The sequence below is a fragment of the Amblyomma maculatum genome, chromosome 1 (assembly GCF_055883805.1).
Source record: "Amblyomma maculatum isolate TAMU_Amacu chromosome 1, ASM5588380v1, whole genome shotgun sequence".
NCBI lineage: Eukaryota > Metazoa > Arthropoda > Arachnida > Ixodida > Ixodidae > Amblyomma > Amblyomma maculatum.
The window spans coordinates 338,669,245-338,690,984 of NC_139344.1; the positions used below are offsets into that span (position 1 = coordinate 338,669,245).

The window sequence follows — 21,740 nt, forward strand, 5'->3', positions numbered from 1 at the left end:
AACTTTGTTATAAAAGTACAAGGTCACCATAAGCACGAATTGCTGAGGCGCTTTATTTGCCTCACGCGGCCTCATCATCACTCCTGGCGTTTCGTGGTATAATGTTCACAGCAGTTCATACAGTTCTACTCTTGATCAGGAACCTGATTCGAGTCTGTGTCCACACTGCAGTCGTAATCGCTGTCTCCAGTAACGTACTAGGCAGAACTTGTTGACGTCAAACTGCCTGCTGGCAGCGTGGTACATACTTGAAAGCTTTCAGCTTAGAAGCAGCTTTATAGCTTGCATACCGCCCCATCATGATGGGGCACCAAGAACATGGACGGAATGAAGGAACAATAACAACAAGGTGCTCAGACACCTCTCAAAATGGCTACCAACGATTACGAGTACGAGCATCATGGAGGGAAAAAAAAAAGACGAGCATAACTTAGGATAATGATAATAATGATCTACCTGAGCATGCTATCGCCATCTGGTAGCACGCGCACATGAGGCCAGCTAGGTTCAGTAGTGCTCCAAAGATGGCACTTGCTACTACTAGCAGACGACTCTCGCAGTGGTAACATTGGTGGTGCGATGTTATGCGAGGCCATTCCCGTACGCAGTTACAATGATTTTCCTGGTGCGCTCCCTCAAGCACATTGGGTGCAGTGTTTTGAGTTATACCTGTGCCGAGTTAGCATTCAGCTTCAACAGTAGTGCTGAGCTGTGGTATTGTGCATGTGTGTGTGAAAACACTGCTGTAGAAATGAAAGAAGTTAAAGGGGGCCAGCATGAAAGATGGTCATAGGAAGCTGATTTCATTGCCACTTGGGAATGAATTCCATACAATATATAATTAGTGCCATTTGGGCATTAATTCATACAATGCCTAATTAGGGCGGGCTGGCTGAGTGAGTGAGCGAGCACCTGTAGATTTCTTTAGCTTTCTGTTGTTCTGCTGCTTTGCTTGGTGGGTAAATTCGAGGCGTTGTTTGTTTCACAGTGTTACCACTTGCAAACGCGCAGCTGCTGAAGTGCGCACATGTATGTGGCAGGTGGCAGAGAAGCGCAAGGCCCTGGTGGAGGAGATGGGCACCCACCTACTGGAGGAGGAGGCCAAGCACCGACAGGCCATGCAAGACCTTGAGTTGAACTTCCAGGAAAAGCTCAAGCAGCTCAACGAGGCACTGCTGGTCGAGCAGGTCTCGTTCCCCTTCATGTTCATTTCTGTCTTTCCTTGTGCACTTGGTACCCACACACAGCTTTCTATGTAAGGCTCTGAGATGCTGTTTACCATTTGTACTCGAATTCAAAGAAGGTCTTCTTTTTCACTTGAATGAAATCTACAGTTCAAAAGAAACCCACTTAGCTTGTTTCGAGGTGTGGGACACCCACTGTTAATTCTCCATGGTTGTTTACACCATTGTTTATAGCACATTGATGGTTGCAGAATTGTGATGGACTTTGAAGGGTGAAGGAAGTTGGCGCTCGGGGGGCCATGCGGTCAGTTATTAAGGTGAAAGCCTTTCTTGGCTCATGGCGAAAATCTTGCATGCCCGAGATCTGTCCGTGAGATGTCTTCTCCTTGTTTAGCGTTCCTGCCATCTCCATGGCAACGTAGGGGGTGTGACAACGAGCGATGCCATACCGCCAATCCCACACTTACAGAAAGAAGTACTGCAATGAACGCGCGTCAAGGAACACCACGCGACAGGAGCAACACCCACTACCATCCAGTCCCATTACGAACACGCGCCAAAGAGCACATGACATGAGCGGTGGTGTGCCATTCAATCCACACTTGCAGGAGCACTGCAATGAACGTGTGCCAAGGAAAGAAAATTTCCGCTGTGCGACACGAGCTTTGGCCTTGCTAGCAAAAGCTATACAAGGGGTGTGCGATGTACAGTGTGCAGCAGCAACGCTCAGGCTTTCGCATTTCTCCAGAGCAGATTGTGCAGTGCTCTTGGAAGTTTTTTTTCTTTACTAGCAGTATTAGAAGTCCAGAATGAAACAGCACGGCATATTGGGCTGTACTGCTATGCAGAAGCATGTACTGCCATGGTCACTCTTTTGAGAGGTATTCCAATGCATTCACTCAGTGACGTAAGAAACACCAGGTACGATAACTATTGCTGAATTTGTCTGAAGCAAGCAAATTGCTTCTTGTTTTCGGTGGAGAGTTGGCTTTGTCCTGTCTAGTGTGATTTGAAGGTGAGGTTATCACTTTTGTCACGACTAAAACACATCGACATACAGTACAACCTCGTTAATTCGAAGTCATAGGGACCGCGAGAAATCTTCGAATTAAGCGGGTTTTCGAATTAACCGAACACACCAAGAAATAAGACTTAGGCAAAAAAATTCGTTGCAGGAACGTGTTACCTTTATTCGGCGTATTTTGAATTACTACTGAAAGTAATCAGAGATGCTGGTTTGCCGCGTCCGGTAGTTTGCGGCTCCTAAGGTCATGCTCTCGAGTTGGTCAAATAGACGAAACATCTCTGAACTTCCACCGCGGCACTCAACAAAACTGCGGATAACGTTCAGCGATCCGATAACTTCACGAAGAGCAGGTGCTCGGGGAGGCTCGTCGGTGTCGTCGTCGCTATCGTCGCTGTCATCGCGCATGTTCGTACCAGCAGTGATCTCACTCTCCAAGTCAGAGTAGCCAGTCTGCTCTTCGCTCTCAATGTTGATATACTCGGCGAAGCCGACTGCATTGGACTCATCCTCTGCGCAGAGCGCATTGATGCGGTCGCAATACTCTGCTCCTTCTTCGTCAAGAGTAGTAGTACATGGGTGGTCTGCATCGGCATCAACAGTGCTTTCACTGGAAAAACCAGCGTGTTCAAAACACCGCCTGATCAATGTGGGCTCCACTTGTTTCCAAGCGTACACCATGAGGCATATGGCTCCGAGGAGGTCGATGGAGTACTCCTTGCCATTGTCGTAGCAAAGGAGCATGCGCCTGAGCAGGTGGTACCGATAAATCTTCCTAGTGTAGTGAATGACGCCTTGGTCCATCGGCTGTGAGATCGAAGTGGTGTTCGGAGGTAAAAATACCATCCTGATGGCCTGGAGATGTGGGATGTCGCCATGTGCCGGGCAGTTGTCGACGACAAATAGGACATTCCTGCCCGTGGCCGCGAACTTGCGGTCAAGTTGCCGCACGTACTCTTCAAATATTGCACCTGTCATCCAGGCTTTCTTATTGTGCCTGTAGACGAGTTCATCCTTTGGCGGCAGCCGCGCATTTTTGAAGCAGCGAGGCTTCCCCGTCTTCTCGACGACCAGTAGCGGCAGCTTGTGTTTACCGCACATGTTTGCGCCGAACAGCACAGTAATCCTGTCCTTGGCCTGTTTCCTACCCTTGATGGCGGTGTTCTTCACTGCGAATGTTTTTGTTGGTAGCATCTTATAAAAAAGTGCAGCCTCGTCAAGGTTGTAAACGTCGTCTGCACCGTACTCGCTAAGCAGCGGCGCCAATGTGTGGTTTCTCCAATCCTCGACAACGCTCTCGTTAGTGCTGCCGCTCTCACCACAGACGGTGAGAAAGGTTAAATTATTGCGTTTTTTAAAACGGCAAAACCATCCATTGCTGCACTTAAATTCCTCGTGCCCAAGTTGTAGAGCTAGGTCGTTGGCCTTCTCCCGCAGTAGCGTTCCATTGACGGGAAGGTGGGCAGCGTTTGCTTTCTGCAGCCAGCGAAGCAGAGCAGCTTCCACATCTTGATACGTGGGAGCCCGCACTCGTGACCGCTTCGAAGAATAGGTCTTGCCGTAAGCCTCTAGTATTTTTGACTTGTTGCTCAATATTGTGGACAACGTCGAGAGGGGCACGCCATGCCTTTTGGCCAACTCGGTCTTCGAACAAGCGCTCTTGCCTGCTTTCTGGATCAAGCAGAACTTCTGCTGCAGCGTTAAAGTCTTGTACTTTGGCATTTCTGCACTGCTACGGTCACAAAGCTAGCACTTCTGCACAGTCCCGCCCAAAAAAACGGCACAGTAGCCGACCCCTAACCACAGCGCACAACACAAAGAAATGGCGCAGGCGAGACCGGCGCGGCGGTGGTGGTGGCGCACTTGCAGCGTCGGAGGCGCGGGGGAAGAGTGGGCGAAGCACACCAAGGGATGGAGTGGGGGCGAGGTCACGTGATAAAAACCGGTATGCCCGCCGTGTTGCAGTGAAGCACGTCTTCTCCTCTGCAGGCGCGTGTTTCGGCGAGAGTGCTCCGGCTGGGGCGCTTCGCCTATAAATCATCACCATTACTATGTGGCTTTGCCTCACGGCACCGTAGGGCCGTCGTTTCGCCGGGTTTGCGGCGAAACATGGATCAGGCATTGCCGCATAGCAGTCCAAATTTTCGAATTAACCGGGCTGGCGCAGGCCGCCTGTTCGAATTATCCGGCCAAATTTACATTGGAAAATACGGGACCGCAGAAAACCTTCGAATTATCCGGGATTTCGAATTAACCGAGTTCGAATTATCGAGGTTGTACTGTATTTTCTTGGCATGGCAGTCACTTAACCCACAGCAATCTTGGCTGTGCAGGATAGAAGAATCCTGTGGTTAGCTTAGCAGACAGGGCTGTCTACGTTCTTTTATTGCAGAACCTGCAATCGTTTTACATTGCTATGTGCATGTATGCAGGGCGTGCTTTTTTTTTTATTTCACAGTATGTTTAGTGGGGTAAAGGGAAGGGGGACGCTGTACAGGACGTGTGTGTTAGCTCATCTGACTGTATGGGCATCACTGCATCACTTAACGGAATGACAAAATGTTGCAAAGCTTAGAAACTAAGCTCTGCTGTGAGCAGAAGAATGAACTGAAAACAAACATTTTTAGCAATTAAATAGCGTTATTATAGAAATAGCACGCAGACACAACAAAATTCACGCAAATCACTGCTGTTGCTTTTTGGCTATGTACAATAGGCAAGCAAGCGTATTGGGGGTGGCACTTTATTCATATCTGAAAAAAAGCCACTGCACCGCCAAAAATTGCTGGCTAGCAGTTCTGTCGATTTGCTTAGCCTCTTTTTCTCTCCACTTTTGTTCATGGGCATACATAAACAGTGTGCTATGCCATGTGGACAACTGTGCACACGGCAGCAGCTGAAGGGGTGATTAAGTTGGCTGTCTGCTGAGGGTAGTTGAGTGACGGAGCCTTCCCGTGCATGTTGCCCACAGGAACGGTCAGCCAAGGCAGCTGAGAACGAGGCAGCTCTGGCAATGTACAAGCGGCTGTTGCCCTCGCTCAAGGAGGAAGTGGTGCAGCTGCGTGCTGAGGCCCAGGCACAGGTGGACGAGCTGCAGGCAGCCATCGAGGCCTCCCGCAAGGAGCTCGACGAGTGCCGGACACGCCTGTCCCAGGACTACAGCCGCCTCAAGGGGCAGCTCGATGATGCCATCAAGGTGGGGAAAGGGCATTTCATGTTTCATTTATTTCACCCTCTGTGCTACATTGGAGGGGCAAGGATCTAATTGCACACAGGTATAAGCTGGCTGTTCGAGCTAGCCTATATCACTGTTTGAAATTTCGCCTGTCTTCTGTCTAATTTGTTTTTGCTTGAACTGACCTTTGGGCTTGTTGCTGTCTTATGCTTGCACATATATGGCTTATATATAGTGCTTTGTAAGGCACAAACACAAAAATTTTTTTATGTACAGTGCTACTCACAGATGGAATATTTGGTCCAGGTGAAGCCCTATTCATGCATAGGTGAACACACTGTGAGTCAACTCACTGTGTGTGTCATTCTGCCAAATAAAGGAAAGGTGCTTCTTGCTCATTTACATACAGAAGTCGTGTTTAGTGATTTGTCGGGTTTGTTGAAGCTAGTGCACAGGAGCATCCCCGAGTTAATCAGTTCTACCACTGGCGTTTAAGTTTGTGTGGAAGTTTGCACAAAACCAAACTGGAAAGTTGAACTTGTTACAATTTCAAAGTGAGCTTTTCTGACCCTGTCTGTGTTTTTGCCTAGCATCCACTTGAAAGACTTTGTGCTGCGAGTTGTTGTTACATCCTCTTTGCTCCTTCAGGATTTGACCATCCAGCTGGAGATCTCCAACACCCAGAAGTGCGAGTTTGAGGATGAAGTGAAAAGGCTGAAGCAGGAAATCAAGGACGGTGTGGAGGAGCGCAAAATTCAGGACAAGAAAGGCCTGTCAATGGTGAGTGCTGGCTGGTTTGATGACCTGTTCTCTTGCAGAGCTCATTTCCTGCCATTTGCCTCTGCTTGTCAGCTTAGCAGGAGAGTATCTTTGAGTTCTTGATTTGCCTGTTATGTTGAAGTCTTCTTTCCTGCCGGTATCAGGTGAAAGAGCTGAAGCGACAACTCCAAACAGAAAGGAGGAGGGCCGACAAGCTGCAGGAGAGGTTGCAGGAAATCCTCAATGATTCCAGTCTGGGACGGTCTGGTGAGTTAGTGCATATGCTGAGCCTTTGTCACTTTCAATGTGAGATTTCGGTCTGCTCATTGTACTTTGGCTGTAGAAAAGAAGTCTCGTTCAAACATCTTAGATGCTTGACGGTTTAGGGGAAGTCCTTCTCAGTTTCGAAGACACATTGATAGCTCTCAGCGGGTTCCTTTCTTATTTCAGGAATCAACCAAACAGTAATATTAGGTTTCACTGTTTCTTAATGCAGAGAAATTTTTCAAAGAACTGTACTCTTGATATCAGTCCACAAAGCGGAAGCTTAGTATTGTTACTGAAAGTAGGAGCAAGGGCCTAGGAAGCTCGGCTCTGGAAAGGCAGCGACAGCACGAGGTTTGGCCGTGTCTAGAGAAACTCCTTCCTTGGAGACAATGGGCCCTAAAATGGTCAGTTGACGAGCAGCAAAACAAAGTTATTTTAATTGAGCTGCAAGCCGGCATCAGAAAGGCAGGTCAGGACGTGCTGCAGGCGGTAGAGATGAGTGTCGAAGTTGGGAAAAAAGACAGCTATGTCGTCAAGATAGCTGAGGCAGGTCTTCCATTTTATTCCATGCAAAATGGTGTCCATCATTCTCTCAAATGTAGCAGGAGCATTCCAAAGGCCGAAAGGTGTAACAGTAAATTCGTACAGGCCGTCGGGAGTAACAAAGGCGGTTTTAGAGCGGTCGGCCTCTTCCATCGGGACTTACCAGTACTCGAAACGTAAATCTAGAGAGGAAAAGAATCAACACCTTGCAAGTCATCAGTGCGCGGAAGAGAATAGATGCCTTTCTTCGTAATCTTATTAAGTCGGTGGTAATCTGCACAGAAGCGGATGCAGCCATCCTTCTTTCTTACGAACACAACAGGCAAAGTGGAAGGGCTGTTTGAGGGCTGAATGATGCCGTTTTGAAGCATCTGGTTTACTTGCTCTTCAATCACCTGGTGCTCAGTTGCAGACACACGATAGCGCTGCTGTCGCAGTGGTGCATTGGCTGTCGTGTCGATCCGATGAGTGACAGTTGAACTTTGGCCCAGGGAATTTTGATGGGAGTTGAAGGAGGACCTGAACTGTTGAAGTAAAGCAAGAAGTTGTGTTTGCTGAGGCGTAGGAAGATTGGTGTCGATGGGAGTGGCAGAACAGGTTTGTGGAAGAGGGAGGCGGTATAGAAATTATATATCATACCTGCCAACTCTCCCGAATTGTCCGGGAGTCTCTCGAATTTTGATTACATTGTACGGACTCAACCTCAGATCTCCTGAAAAATAACCGCCACAGCCTAGCATTTTTTTCTCAATTTTTTTAATTCCTTTTTTTTTCACATTATAGTTATAATTCTATAACTCCTATAATATAGTAACCATGCCGTAAAGCAGTGCGGGAGCAGTTAGCCGCCAGCATGCACCTTGAATAGAGGTAGCGCTTGCCGGCACCACCACGAACGTGATTAATAACGCGATCAACCGATGGGCACTGCCATATTGGATTTTTCAGATTGGCTTGTCTCAGGCTTGCTCACGCATTTAACAATTCGGTCATTATATATGATCGTGGGTGTGCTAGCCGCACCTAGGCTTCCTTTGGCTTTCTCAGGTCGTCAAGTGAAGCGCGGAACGGCGAACTACTATGTGTTTCCCGGAGTCTGAACGATTAATGGTGCTTTTGAAAGCCAAGGAGAAGTACTTGCAAATATTTCGGAAATCGTACATGACTGAGTTTCCATGCTTTGACAGTTCGTGAAAAGGTGACAAGTATGGATTCTGTACTACATGCGCCTGTGATTTGAATGTTTCACATGGTGGCAAGAGCGAAATCTAGATACACATCGCTTCACAAAAGCGTAAGAAAAATGTTTGTGCTGCAGAAGTGCAGGGCATCATCGGCAATTTCTTCCAAAACAATGGTGAAGACAGTGTTATCTGTGCAGAGTGCCTCTTCATGGGATTCCTTGTCGAACACAACCTGCCGCGTGCACTCGGGACCGCTATTTTGGAAAATGTTCTCGAAAATGTAAAAAAAAGCCCCCCCCCCCTCTCACCGCGGTGGTCTCCTGAATTTTCATTTTGCTAGGTTGGCAGGTATGACACACACACACACACGCACGCACACACGCGCACGCGCGCAAACTCACACACGTGCACACACGCACGCACACACACACACACACACACACACACACACACACACACACACACACACACACACACACACACACACACACACACACACACACACACACACACACACACACATATAGAGGCACCGCATGATAGGCATTGTTTGTGGTTGATGGACAGAATGAAATAGACCACGCTTCCATGTTCAAACTCTTCTTTCACTTTGTGTAATAGAAATAGGTATGTTTCCTGCCATTATGCGCAAGGGCGAAAGTAAGTATTTCTTGATATGTGTCAGGTATTAAGTCACCTTTTGCTAGACATTGCATAAGAAAAATTATAGCCCTCGAAGCATGGTCCATGTTTCCTCAACTGTATAGAGTCAACACTTGTCTAGCAGAGTGCTCACGCATTGTTGTATGGAGGAATTGAAGTTCTGAACCGGCTACTGGCTTTCACTGATGAGCGGATGTATAGAGTTCTGAACGGCACAGACACAGGCTTCTTGCAAATCGCGAAAGCATCCTCGAAAGTACCTCGCTTCATTTGCTCCTCAGCAGACCGCTCGAGGGCTCTTGACAAGTGTAATAGATTTTGTACATGGTGTGACAGCTTGTAGAATTGACAGCTGTGCTGCAGAAGAAGCAAAATTGAGAGGAGCTCGGCTACTCTGCGGACACCTTCAGAGCACTCGTAGCTTCAAAAATCAAGTCGTGGAAAAAAAAATATATATATAGAAAAGAAAAAAAAATTGATTGGAGATTGTTTCACTGGAAAGTCGTGGCCTTGTGGTAGAGTGTCTGCTGGGTATTCGGGAGATGCTGGGCTCCAACCCAAGTGCCGCTAGGTACTCCCTTGTTTTTCAGTGGGTCCAAAATCTCTGCTTTGTTGGCGTTCGGCTCTTTTGAGGTGATATGCTGGGGAAAAGGGTCTTTTAGCAATATACTGGCAGCATGCCATTCATGGGTGTCAGTGCTGTGGAATCGGCCACTGCCTGTCGTAACCGATTTACTCTTAACCGGTACATTGCAGTGGGCTTCCTTTAAGAGAGACTTGAAGGAATAGAATATTTTTTCGTCTTAACAGAATTACCCCCAAAATGTATGTGTGTGTGCTATTCATATTTAAATATGTATTAGATACAAACAATGAAATAGTACCCTGTAGTGCGAGGGTAGCTGCAAATGAAGCATATATGGCATTATACATGAAATGAGTTGAAGGCTGAGGTTACTAAACAGAATCATGTTATCCTACTTGAAAAGAGCACTGGTTTGACTTTTTTTCTTTCATTGCCCCTTTAATACTCTCACTTTTTTATGAAGTGACTTCTGTTGCTGTATAATGTAAAATGTCCGGCATTAGCATCTGTGTGAAGGCTCTGCATTACGACTGTGGCAGGGTGTGGCAGGTGGCTTTGCACCATGCTTAGTGAGGCCTCTCTTCCTGCCACTTGGAGGGGGATAGGAGAGAGGTGCCCTACTAACCATGACTTTGCAGAAATGGATCACAGAAGTGATGATGGATAGGAATGGAATAAGAATAGGATCATAATTGAAATAGACTGGTGAGTGAAAGACAATGCAATCAGAATTTGAACAGAATCAGAATTTCTTTTACCGAAGTGGTGACCTTGTGGTGGAGAATAAGCCTTGCATATTGGAAGATAAAAAGTTCCATCCCTAATGCCATTGGATACCCGTTGGTTTTTTCAGTGGGTTCAAGATTTTCTCAGCCTGTGCCTCATGCCTCTATATACGGAAGTGTAGATCCGCTGCGTTTTACATTATAGACGTTAAGTTCAATTAGTTTGCGTCGCGAGACAACCTCCTACCCGCGTAATTGCTGATAGTGCATATTCTCCTCTGGTTTCATGTCGTGTGTGTGCAGATGACCTGTTCCAGCCTATTAGCTGTGAGGAACGGCAGCGAGGCGACTCAAGCAGCATCGGCTCTTGGAGCTATGTCTCTGGCAACAATGAGAACTCCAAGGATAGCACAAACAACAATAGCAATGGAGCAGTGTCGCTGAATGGCGAGCAGGTAGGTCGCCTGCTGGTGCTAAGGATGTACAGGAAGATATGGGGACATATGGTAACTCAGTGTTGCCACCAGTGTGGGTAGGCTGCTTGGTTACATTGTATAAAAGTAGCCACCAGTGGACTCTCACATGCTTGTGACTGTGGTGGCATGTCACATGACTTTTCTCACGCTTTTTTTTTTTTTTTTGCTTTGAGAATGATAAGTGCCTGGTATTTGGGTATTTTGAACATAGGTAAAACAAAATTGAAGGAGCAAAGAGCAGGAAATCGAAAACTGGTTGTGCAGTTGGAGGCACTGCCTGTTGTGAAGTACCGTAAAAAAAAACCCGCATATAACAAGAGTTTTTTTTTTCTTAATTTCATCATGTCAGATTTCTGCCTCGTATTATATGTGGATCGAAACAAATTTCAGCCTGCCATATTTTCCGGTGTATAAGAAGTACCCTCATACTTATAGGCTTTTAACAAAACATTAGGTATATAAGACACGCCCTTGGTATAAGACGCACCTCAATTTACCCAGGTTAAGTCAATAGGGCTTGACTATACATGCTTGCTCGACCATTCCGTGCTATGTGCCTGAAAGAAAATTTGTTATATGTGAATGATAGAAAAAAAGAAGAAAAGGCAACACACTGGTCTAAAAAACTCCCGCACAGTGAGAGCAGTGACACTATAATTACTCAAGGTCTTGAAAGGCTTCACCTTGGGACACATTCGCGGGTTTCTCGTGGCAGCGCTGAGGCGCTATCTTCACACTCATGATCACTGCGATGATCGTCGCTGCGTTCGGCCGCTCTGATGCACGTACGCGGCAAAACACACGCAGGAATTAGAAAACACATATACATTAGCCACCAAACTATGTTGTAAATCGCAACTGGAAAAGTGAGTCGGCTTGCTTTGACTTGTCATGGCAGTATGGAAAGGACGAGGAGAGTGGACGCCGCCATCTTGTGGCATTGTGCCTGTGAGACGACCATAGATATTGTAATCGCAGAAGTCGCTACCGCTACCATATCATAAAGTTCACCTATGAACATTGCGGGAAAAAAAAGAAAACTAACATAAGATGCATCGTTGTATAGGAAGTACACCAGGCAAGTTCCTGAAATGGGCAACGGTAAAATTTATTGCTGCAGAAACAAAATGCTACGTGACTTTGCAGTTCGGCCAAATGATAGCTGCAGGAAGAACCTGCTGCCGTAGGAGTTACAACATGAGAACCTTGATAAACTTCTTTGAGTTGGTTTTGAAAGTGTCTGCATGCGTTTGAACCATGCAGTGGTCTCATTGAGTCCACTATTACTATCCATTGAGTTCACGTTACTATCACTTTACTACGCATTTCTCCACAGTCACTTAAACTACGGCATTTCATCCTGGGGTAATGCCTATCATGTTCATCTTTGGCCATTAATAAAACTACAAAATCTAGCCATACGCATCATAACCTCCTCCCCTCGAATGTCACCGTCGAATATTTTGTTCATGGATTTAAATGTTCTACCCATCTCGGGTCTTTATCTTTATAATATATTAGTATTCTATTCTTTAAGATTGTTCACTATCAGCTAGCATTTTTCGTCCCGGCATGATCAAAAACAACAGTGGTTCGCTCTACGTAATTTTCTACTACCTAAGGTCAGTACTAATTACGGGAAACAATGCCTTCAATTTTCGTTAATATCATTTTGGAATTCTTTGAATTTCGACATTAAGCAAACTAATACACTTTCTTTGATTTTTCTTCTTAATTTGTGATTTCTATGTCATTTAACTTTTGTGTCACGGAGTTTGTTAGTGTATTTTTTGTACCTTTTTCTGTATTCTGTTTTTGTGTCTAAATCTGTCTGATATGCACTTTTTGCTATGTATTTTGTTATTTGTTTCCATTATTGCTTCATATAACAATTTTCCTTTCAATAATATTATTCTTTAAGTTTCCTATCGAAATCTATTACCATGGGAGGTCCCACCTGCGGTCTTATACCATGGGACCTCTCGCTGTATATTGTTGTATGTTGTTTTTTGATTTGAAAATAAACTTTCAACTTCAATTTCAATTTCAACCATCTGGGGTCACTGTTTCTATCCATGATATGCTGCCAGTATGCTGGAGCGTACAAGTTTATTGTGGTAATTCAGGCAGAAGCTGCATGTAACCTTACAATCATTGGTGTAGACAGAAAACTTTGCATCTACAATTGCACCTCTTTATGGCAAACAGGTGAAACATAATTAATATATAGTTCGACATAGGTGGCATTCAGAGCCTCAAATTTTATTAAAAACAATTAAAGATGACATGCTTTGTATGCGGTACTGTCCGTGGCTCATGCGTGTAGTGTCTGTGGTGCTGTCCTCAGAGTAGTGTCTGTGGTGCTGTCCTCAGAGTTGTGCTCTCGAAAAGTGGGAGAGCGCGCGTTGTGTTGCTTGGAATACTTGGGTGTGGCCTTGTAAGAGAGAAATTGTATTTGTACTCTTTGATGGGACAACCCTTCTATGTACCAGGCTCCTCCTCCTCCTCTTCCTCCGAGCAAGGCATCCCCTGGCCTCCTGGAGCAGGAGAACAACGATCTGGTCAGCCGGCTGGCAGCCCTGCAAGAGGAGAAGTGGATCTTGGAGGAAAAGGTTTGTGTAGTCGCTCACTGCTTGCGAGTCACTGGCATCTGAACGTTTGCTCACTTCTTTGCTTCGTGCATACTTGTAAAGCTATCATGAGTCATGACTCCATTTTTTTTAACGGCATATCTTCATGTAGGTTGCTCAGATTGATTGGGCTTTACTGCTGTAATTGTTACATTGAGAGGATAGGCAAAATGTTTGAGACAGATAGAGCCTTGTGAGCCTGTTCAACATTTTCACTTCATTTCTTTTGTCTGCTTCCAGATTAATCACCTTGAAGTGAGCAATTCTTCCATGGCTGATGACTTGGTTAACAAGACGGCCATAATTCAGTACTACTGCATGGACGGCAAGTATGGTAAGGTGCCTGTTAGTGCCTTTTTGTTGGCTGCACGGTACTGCTATATTCATGAGTGTTGGAAGACTTATTTTGTTGCCTATTTTGTTCCTGTACAAATGGTGGCTTTTTATATAATACCATGAATGAAGTGTGCACTTATTTTTCTGAACACGTCAAAATGGCGATGAGGCAAATTGTAGCAATGCTGTATTAAAATGAGAGCTGCCCTTGTGCTTATAGAAGTAAAAACTGCTCTTCTTTTCAATTTTACATGGCACCCGCCATGAAAATTCTAGGAAGCACTTAAGACCCTTAAGAGCGATAAGGCAAAAGCCTTTAGCTCTAGTTCTGCTGTAGTACTTATTCGACAGAACTGTTTTTTTAGACATACTTCTAGTCAATTTATTTACTGGTCTTGTTGTCAGGTTGGAAGAAGGCTTGGCACATGAAAGAACCTATCATCTTCCATCCGACGCTCCCGCCAATTTCCCTTCCCCTCCCAGGTTAGGAGAGAGAGATAGAGGGGGGGGGGGGATATTTTTTTACTTGAGGCAAAAATTTACCCGGACAAGGGCTGCGACGCGCCATGAATCCAGCCACGGTCGTGGGGCTGCTGCTCCTTCCTTGGATGACGAGCTCAGTTTGCGGAAGTCTCATTGGTCAAAAAGGGCACCCCCGCAGTTGACACAGGGCAGAAGAGTGGCTTCTTCTGTGGCAGATTTGAGGTCAACAGCTCCACTTGGCGGTGATGGTGTGCACTTGTTGCGCTGCTTGGTCTTCAGATCTGCCGGCAGATGGTGTGCGGCAGTGGTCGATACGCGGCTGTGGCCGCAACGCTTCCTCCTCCCCCGTTGTCATCATGCATCCACCACCTACCGCATCCCTCTTCCTCTCATATCCTCCGCTGAGGCACAGTTGCGCCCCCTACATTTTCATGGGGACGGCAGGTGATCGTGCCACTCATGAGTTAGGAAAGGTTTTTGCCTGAAAACACCCTAACAACATGGCATATCTCATAATATAACAGGAATGTGTTGGTGGCACGAAATGACAGGAGGGTATAATGCAATGTACTTTTACGCCTGTCAATGGACATCATAGTTATCAGCAGCAGCAGACCATGTACACTGCAGGGAAAAAGCCATTCTATTTATCTCTGTAGTGTGCCAGTTATGGTCATTCTATCCCCACAAACTTCTTATTGTCATCAGCCCACCTAACACTTTTTCACCCCATGCTACATTTACCTTCTTTTGGAATCCATTTCATCATACTGGGGAATCATCGATAGTTTATTTTCTGCCTTGCATGCCTACCTACCCTTGTCCATTTTGTCTTTGACTTCAGCTAAGATATTGTTACAGACTACGTAGTAACATCAATAGTGTTACAATATTCTGTTTGTTCCCTAATCCATTGTGGTACATTTCCCCTTTAACGTAACTCCTGTCATTTCTCTATTATCTCCGCGCGTTGTCTCCTGTTTGATCTCATTTTCATTTTTATTAGCCTCAAGTGAAAAACTGCAGTCCAAGTGATTTATTTTCTGCTGCTTCTGCCCATGATGTGTTTTGAGAAGTGACCTTTGCATCAAATTCACAATGCCATGACCCGAGCCTGGTGCATCATCTTTTGGTCTGCTGCCTCACTGGCCACCTCTCTTCCCCCTATCCCTGGGCAATCTCACAGAACCTTCCTCAGGCAGCCATCACCCGTCATCCACAGAGAAGCTCACAGTCAAGCGACTCGTGGACTTCATCAAGGACAAGGGAGATGAGAACCTCAAGGAAATAAACCGGCGCATGCAGCGGATGCTTGAGGAGACGCTTACAAAGAACATGCACCTGCAGAAGGCAAGTTCGTTTAGTTTGTTTGTTCGGGCACCAGTGGTGCCCTGTGTGACCATTGTTGTAGGCGGTACAGAAATTATCGAAGAGATGTAGAGGTTGGGGTGGGTGCTATACATTTTCAAAAGCAAATAACAAAACTGTGAGTGAGTTACACTGATATCATGCCTGAAACAAGAACAAAAACGAAAAAGTGTGATCAAAAGAGAAAGCATGCCTATATTTGAAAAGAGCCCTGCCGTGGTAGTGCAGTGGTTACGGCGCTCTACTTCTGTGCCAAAGGATGCGGGATTGAATCCCGGCTGTGGCTGCCGCTTTTTGACGAAGGTGAAAAGCAAGGCGTCTCTATGCTATGCGATATCAGTGCACATTAAAGTACCCCAGGTGGTCGACATTTCCGATGCCCTCCACTACGGCGTTTCTCATAACCTGAATCGCTTTGGTACTTTAAACCGTATCAACCAAACCAAACCATACTAGTTTTTGAGAGGAAAAATAAGATGGGTGCGTTGATGTGGAACCTTTGTGAGTGCTTTATCTCTTCCCCATCATAGGAAAAATGGCCTTATTTTATGAGTTTTCATTAAAGCTTCATGGTCCAAGAATTTTGAGGTATAAAATTACATCAAGATGAAACTAATTAAAAGCACTCTTTAATAATATTAGCTTCATTAAAGTTTCACATAAAGTTTTATTTGCAAAATATTTTTGAGGTAGAATTTGAACACTTGCAAGATATTGTTGTACCTGAAAACAGATAGCTTAACGAATCTTCGGAACATACGAACTGCCTGCCTGAATAGTATACTCCTGAATAAATTAAAGATTTAACTAGTCTAGCTTGCTGACTAGGAAACAATAACCTTAGGCCACACAGTTGAAGCGTGCGATTGGGTAAAACTGTCAATCAATCTCCTCTCAATTCAGGCGTTAGCAAATCCCCTCTGAATGATTTGTGGAAAACCTACACTTGAATCAAACAGCATCAGTAATATCTTATACCTATACATATATCTATACTGGCAGAATTGGCCAGGATGAAAAAATTGGTGCAGCTAAGCCTGGTTATGCAAGTAAAAGCTTTAAGAGCCAGTCGACACTCCGTTCTTCGTCGGTCTCTTCTGCTATCTTAGCATGTTTACTTTCCCTACTTCTAGCTAATTCCTTAGCATGTCCGGCAATGTCAGCTGGATGATAGATTGAGCGCATCGTTTATAAGGTCATCCCAACGATGATGACGGTTCCGGAGGACTTGCTTCATGCATAGCGAGAAACTGCTAGGCGTGTCGCATGGTGCGTCACATGGCTGAAACACCTCCACTCCTCTGCTTGAAGGTCAAATGCCAGGAGCAGATTACCTTGGTTCAACTAGGTCAGTGAAGCTTTCGCTTCAAGTCTAACTAAAGCACTGTAACTCGTGTTCTGGGTTCCTTCCTTGGGTGTTCTTTAACCTCTCAACTAAGGTTAGATGAGTGTCATCAATGGGCTTGCAGTGGTCAGTGGGTATAATTCAGAACAGGTTAAGCCAAACATAATGGAAAAGTCAGCATTTATACATACTGCTGCTGCAGCACAGATATGATACATCCAGTGTCTCCAGCCATTCCTGAATTGCATTGCCATTAGCACGCCTTTGATTTTTACTGTGAAAGCAATGCTATTGTACCCCTTCCTTCCTCCAGTAATCTGATGTGTGTTACAGTGAAGCCGGAGCTCAAGTGAAGATCCTCCACCCTATATAGACCTACACCTTCACATTCAGAAGCACCAGCCACTTTTTACCAACCTTTCATTGCTAGACGGCTGCCCATCTACCTACTGCCACCCTTCATCGACTGCCCCTCCCTCACCTACCTTCACCTTCTAAAAGCACTATCTACCATCCATCCAAATTCCCACACCTATCCAAAACTGCCACCTACCTGCTCTTACCCTCCGTAAGGTTTCCACCCACCCCACATCATCATAATGGAAAAGTGATGGCAAAATTGAGTTCTGAGGTGCAGTGTAGAGCCAGCCACAGCTGTGGTTAAGCCTCAAGAAGCTCGCCGACCAGTAACCACCTTGCCCCACTCCACCTCCGTAGAAGCTTTGAGGGCTGCCTGCCCAGCCGCCTCACCCTCCTGAAAAATTCTACTGCGTTTGTTTGTGAACCTTCGGCTTTGATTAAAAAGCATTCAGTAGAGTAAAAGCACCAAAGCAACTATTGAGGTTTAATCCAGGGGTTTTCATCACATCGGGTGCCTGATTGTCCTATCATTTCTTTTTCTGTGCATTCATTTGAGTTGTACGAGCTTCCTTCGAGTGCTAAACTTTTCTCACTGTGGTGCAACTAGTTTGGCGACTGTCGTGAATGGGGACAGTGTGGTTCCAGGCTCATGCTGAGTGACGGTGTTTTCTGGTTTTAATGCAATATACTAGTATTAGAAATACTATGACCACGAAAACTGTCCAGCATTGGTGGTGTTAGCATGCGTGAGGACCCCTCCTGCCAACCATGGCACCTGGAAAGTTCTTTTCCCCACTCATTAAGGACAGGGGAGAGAGAGGCCAAACTAAGAATTACGCAACAAAAATTAAGAATGGCTCAGCAGAAATTAAATTTCACAAATAGGAAAGGAATAGGAAAAGAATCAGAGTTAGGTAGAATAGATTGGTTAGAGACAGACAGCGGAATCAGAATTTGAATAGGTTGGGAAGTGGAAAGAAAAAATTGTATATTGCATTACCTCTGCATGAATTCAATTGACCAATTTTTTTTTTTTGGCAGGACTTGGAGGTGATCTCTCAGGAGTTGCACAAGCTGAGGCAAGCCACCGAGGTATAGAATGCCTTATCAGCTGTTGTCGTCATTGCCATAAATCAAAACAGTGACCTTATACATACTGTGAATGATGGTTTTTGTAAATAGGCTTTGTATACAAGTGTGCGCTGTTGAATGAGAAGCAGGATACAAGTCTTCCTGACTTTTTGTCATGTCAACGCAGTTAATACGATCTTGTTCTTTCTGGTGAGGAGCAAGAGAGAGGCAGAGGTAACGTTTGTTCCGTGGGCTTTACTTCAAGCACCCTGTATTATTAATGCAATCAGCAGTGCATGCTTCAGATAGAGCTGGTCCTTCTTAATAATGACAAAGACTCTGAATTGGGCCATGCACAGTGATGCATAGTAAAACAGTGCTTGTGTTCAGGCTTAAGCATTACGAACACTCGGGAAGCCTCTTTTATAAAAACAGCATGTGTGCTTCATAGCTCTGTAAAAATTTTCTCTTTTATCTATTTATCCTAAGAGGTATAGTATAAGCGGTAGCACAGAGTATGTGTATGTTTTCTTTGCAGCATATGGCAGAGAAATTGTAAATTCCTTCTTGGTTACCTTTCTTTTGCTGTAGGCTTGAGTAAAGCATTAATACTGGTGTTTGGGAAAATTTTTAATCTCTGCAATATACATTTTAGAAGTCAGTGTGGCTTGAATTCTACCACAGTGTGTACAATACAGCCCATTTGCAGTCTGAGTGAAATGGTCCATTTTTGGGTTTCCCATATTACTCAGTCCATGTATGGGTGAATTACTTTTTTGGCCTTGTTCATGCAACTTGCCTCACCTAGCATACATATGTGGCCTTAGCTTGTCTCTTGTGCAGTCCTTTGTGCTGATGGCCTAGAATTCATATTTGCTGCCATGACTTTCCACAGCAAGCATTCCTAAGAGCATAGGGTGGTCAATTTGCAAGAACTAGTTCATGATTATGTAAGACTGCTCTGTACAGTCACAAGAGTTAGATGATGCACATTGTTGCAGCATACCTGAAATGCTTTATGCTACTTGCAGATATTAGCTTTATATTGAAAAAGCAGCATAGTAGGCAATATGCTTGCTTACATCGACTTCTGCTGTTTTGTTTCAAAAGATCCTTGTGGGAGTGGCTTATGAGCTCTAGAGCTGAATGGTTTCAAGTGCTCTCAATCTGCCGTTTCCTTCTTTCTCCTAATGCTCGGCAAGCATTTGGGAAAAGCTCCAAATATGCCAAAAATTATCGAGTGTATTATCAATAATTGAATAATTGAGTACAGTATTGTGGACTCTTGTAGTGAAAACAAAGCCTTCTTGCTGTGTTATATCTGTCAGAATGCAGTCCGGTGTACATTATTCTTTTTGTAGTTCTACATACTAGTCTGCTGAGCGTAATGTGGTGGTTATATATCTGCAAATGTTCTAGCAATGAATCCTCTGCCTTCATGTTCAAGTTTGTTTGCACAGTAGTAGCTTGAACTTATTGTAATGCCATTTTTATTCCTTTGTCAAATGTAAAAGTTTGTTTTATGCAGATGTCATTGGTGTCACAAAAGGAACGGCTAAGTGACTTTGTGGTGTGTTGTACATTGTGCACCTTCCCTGTGCATGGGAGGTGCATGTGCTACATGTGCCAGTCAGCTGGTGTAACAGATGCAGCTATTAATTTTTGTAAATATACAGCTGTGCCCCAGCCTCCCGCAACTTGCAGTGCTGGTCACAGTTGTCTGGAGTGTGCTGTCTGTGCGCTTAGATTATGTATAATAAAAGAAATAAATTGACTTATTTCAAAGAATGTGACTTCAAGTTCATGCTGGGTCGCAAAGTAATTCACTTCTGCTGTATGCTACCTGAACACGTCGCCTTACCATGGAAAGGTGGGGGTACACGCGGTTAGCTTTGGCACAGATGTAAGGATGCACCTGCGACTGTGTGGGTGCAGTTTGCTGCCAACTATGTGGATCAAGGTGGTGCAATGCGTTATCCCAAAGCTCTTTACTAACTGCCTGAGCCATGCACTTGCTTGAACAGAGGCGGCCACAACCACCTAGCAGGACCGCATAGGTGGTGGTGTGAAATCTGTGCAGCACTGTTGTTTTCAGATTGGTATTAGAGTTTTCTCAAATATTAAAATTTGCAGGTGTTATCTCTGTCAAACCAATTTATAGTGTGAAAGCATGGCCTTTTCTTCTCTCGTTCTAACTTGGTTTTCTGCACAAAAATCGTGGGGAACGCTTAAGATTTGTCTTCAAGGGTATGACTCGATAGTGTAGGCTACCAGCCCAGATATAAAGCCCCACCAAGCCGTATGGCATGCCTGCTTGGCCTAGGGGTAACATGATTGCAATGGTCCTGGCAAGCTGATTCTGATATGCCTTCTAATATGAAAGGAGAGCCCCGAGTTGGCAGCTCCTGCCAAACGTAATGTCAATCAACCTTATGTCCAGTTGGTGCTTCGCCGTGTCACCTGCCGGGTACTGCCTGCCAGCACCATGCTGATGATTTTTCGCTCACCCCGGCAGACAGCCGCAGATGCCGGATTTTCGGTGATTGGGGCCTTTAACGATATCGCGCTAATACTAACCGACACAAACTTTATGGCTGGCCTGGTGCACTGTAGTTTCAGCTGTACATGTGGCGCTGTCTGGGAGCCGCGGCATCAAAGGTTTTACCGTGGCCTCCGCTATCAGCTCCAGTGCAACGACGCGCTTGATCACGGCAGCCACGGGTTTTAGCAGAGTTGCGCTTTTTTTTTTCGCCGCCAAGCAACCTTGTACCATCGTGAAGCCAACCCGACAAGAACTCCGGCTGCATTGCATCATGCCTCGTGGGGACGGCGTGCCGCAAAAAAAATGAAGCCTATGCAGGACAGTTGGCACGCCAGCAGTGGGGTCAGCTATGCAACCGCATGAGCGGAAATCTCGGCTTGAAAGATGCGTGGGAATTTCTCCGCGTCTGCTAGATTCAGATCACACCAAGAACAACCAGCGAAAAAATGTTAGCCGAATCCTCCTAAAATTCCCCCTAAAAGTTGACGCCCTTCTTGAAGTCTTTAAAGAACAATACTTAATTATCACTACTCGCACACCACTCCCCGACTACTGCGGCAACCCGAACCCCAAATTTGACTAAGATATTTCGCCATGGGAAGTACGGGCAGCCATGCACAAGTTCAGAACGACATAAGCACCTGGACCAGACAAAATCACTAACAAAATGCTCAGGAACCTGGATGAGCACTCCGTACATGCCATTACAAACCTTTTCAACGAGTGCTGGCAAGATGGAATGCTTCCAGCACAATAAACACGTGCGAAAATCACCTTTATCCCTAAACCAGGAAAACCTTTCGATCTCAAAAATCTCTGACCCATCTCTCTAACCTCCTTCTTCTTGAAAACTTCTTGAACATGTGGTTCTGGCCCGTTTGCAGGAACACATGCAAGAGCAAGACCTATTCCCCCACTCTATGATTAGATGCCGCAGCCATCTCTCCTATCAAGACATTATGTTACAGCTCTCGGAAGAGATACTACATCCCAGGAACGCTAAGCGCACCAGGGCCATC

The 21,740-nt window shown here is 45.3% G+C and overlaps 1 protein-coding gene across 1 annotated transcript in view; it reads left to right on the forward strand.

Annotated features, from left to right (window-relative positions):
- Positions 1–19,967, forward strand: part of LOC146207551 (GRIP1-associated protein 1-like) — a 37,829-nt gene extending 17,862 nt beyond the window's left edge. The window contains exons 14-22 of the mRNA XM_084588417.1: positions 1,041–1,187; positions 5,180–5,404; positions 6,032–6,163; positions 6,307–6,409; positions 10,414–10,565; positions 13,079–13,198; positions 13,457–13,550; positions 15,222–15,385; positions 18,150–19,967. Coding sequence (XP_084444543.1) covers positions 1,041–1,187; positions 5,180–5,404; positions 6,032–6,163; positions 6,307–6,409; positions 10,414–10,565; positions 13,079–13,198; positions 13,457–13,550; positions 15,222–15,385; positions 18,150–18,206 — 1,194 coding nt within the window. The 3' untranslated portion in view covers positions 18,207–19,967. The remainder of the gene's footprint in view (positions 1–1,040; positions 1,188–5,179; positions 5,405–6,031; positions 6,164–6,306; positions 6,410–10,413; positions 10,566–13,078; positions 13,199–13,456; positions 13,551–15,221; positions 15,386–18,149) is intronic.
- Positions 19,968–21,740: the final 1,773 nt, after the last annotated feature.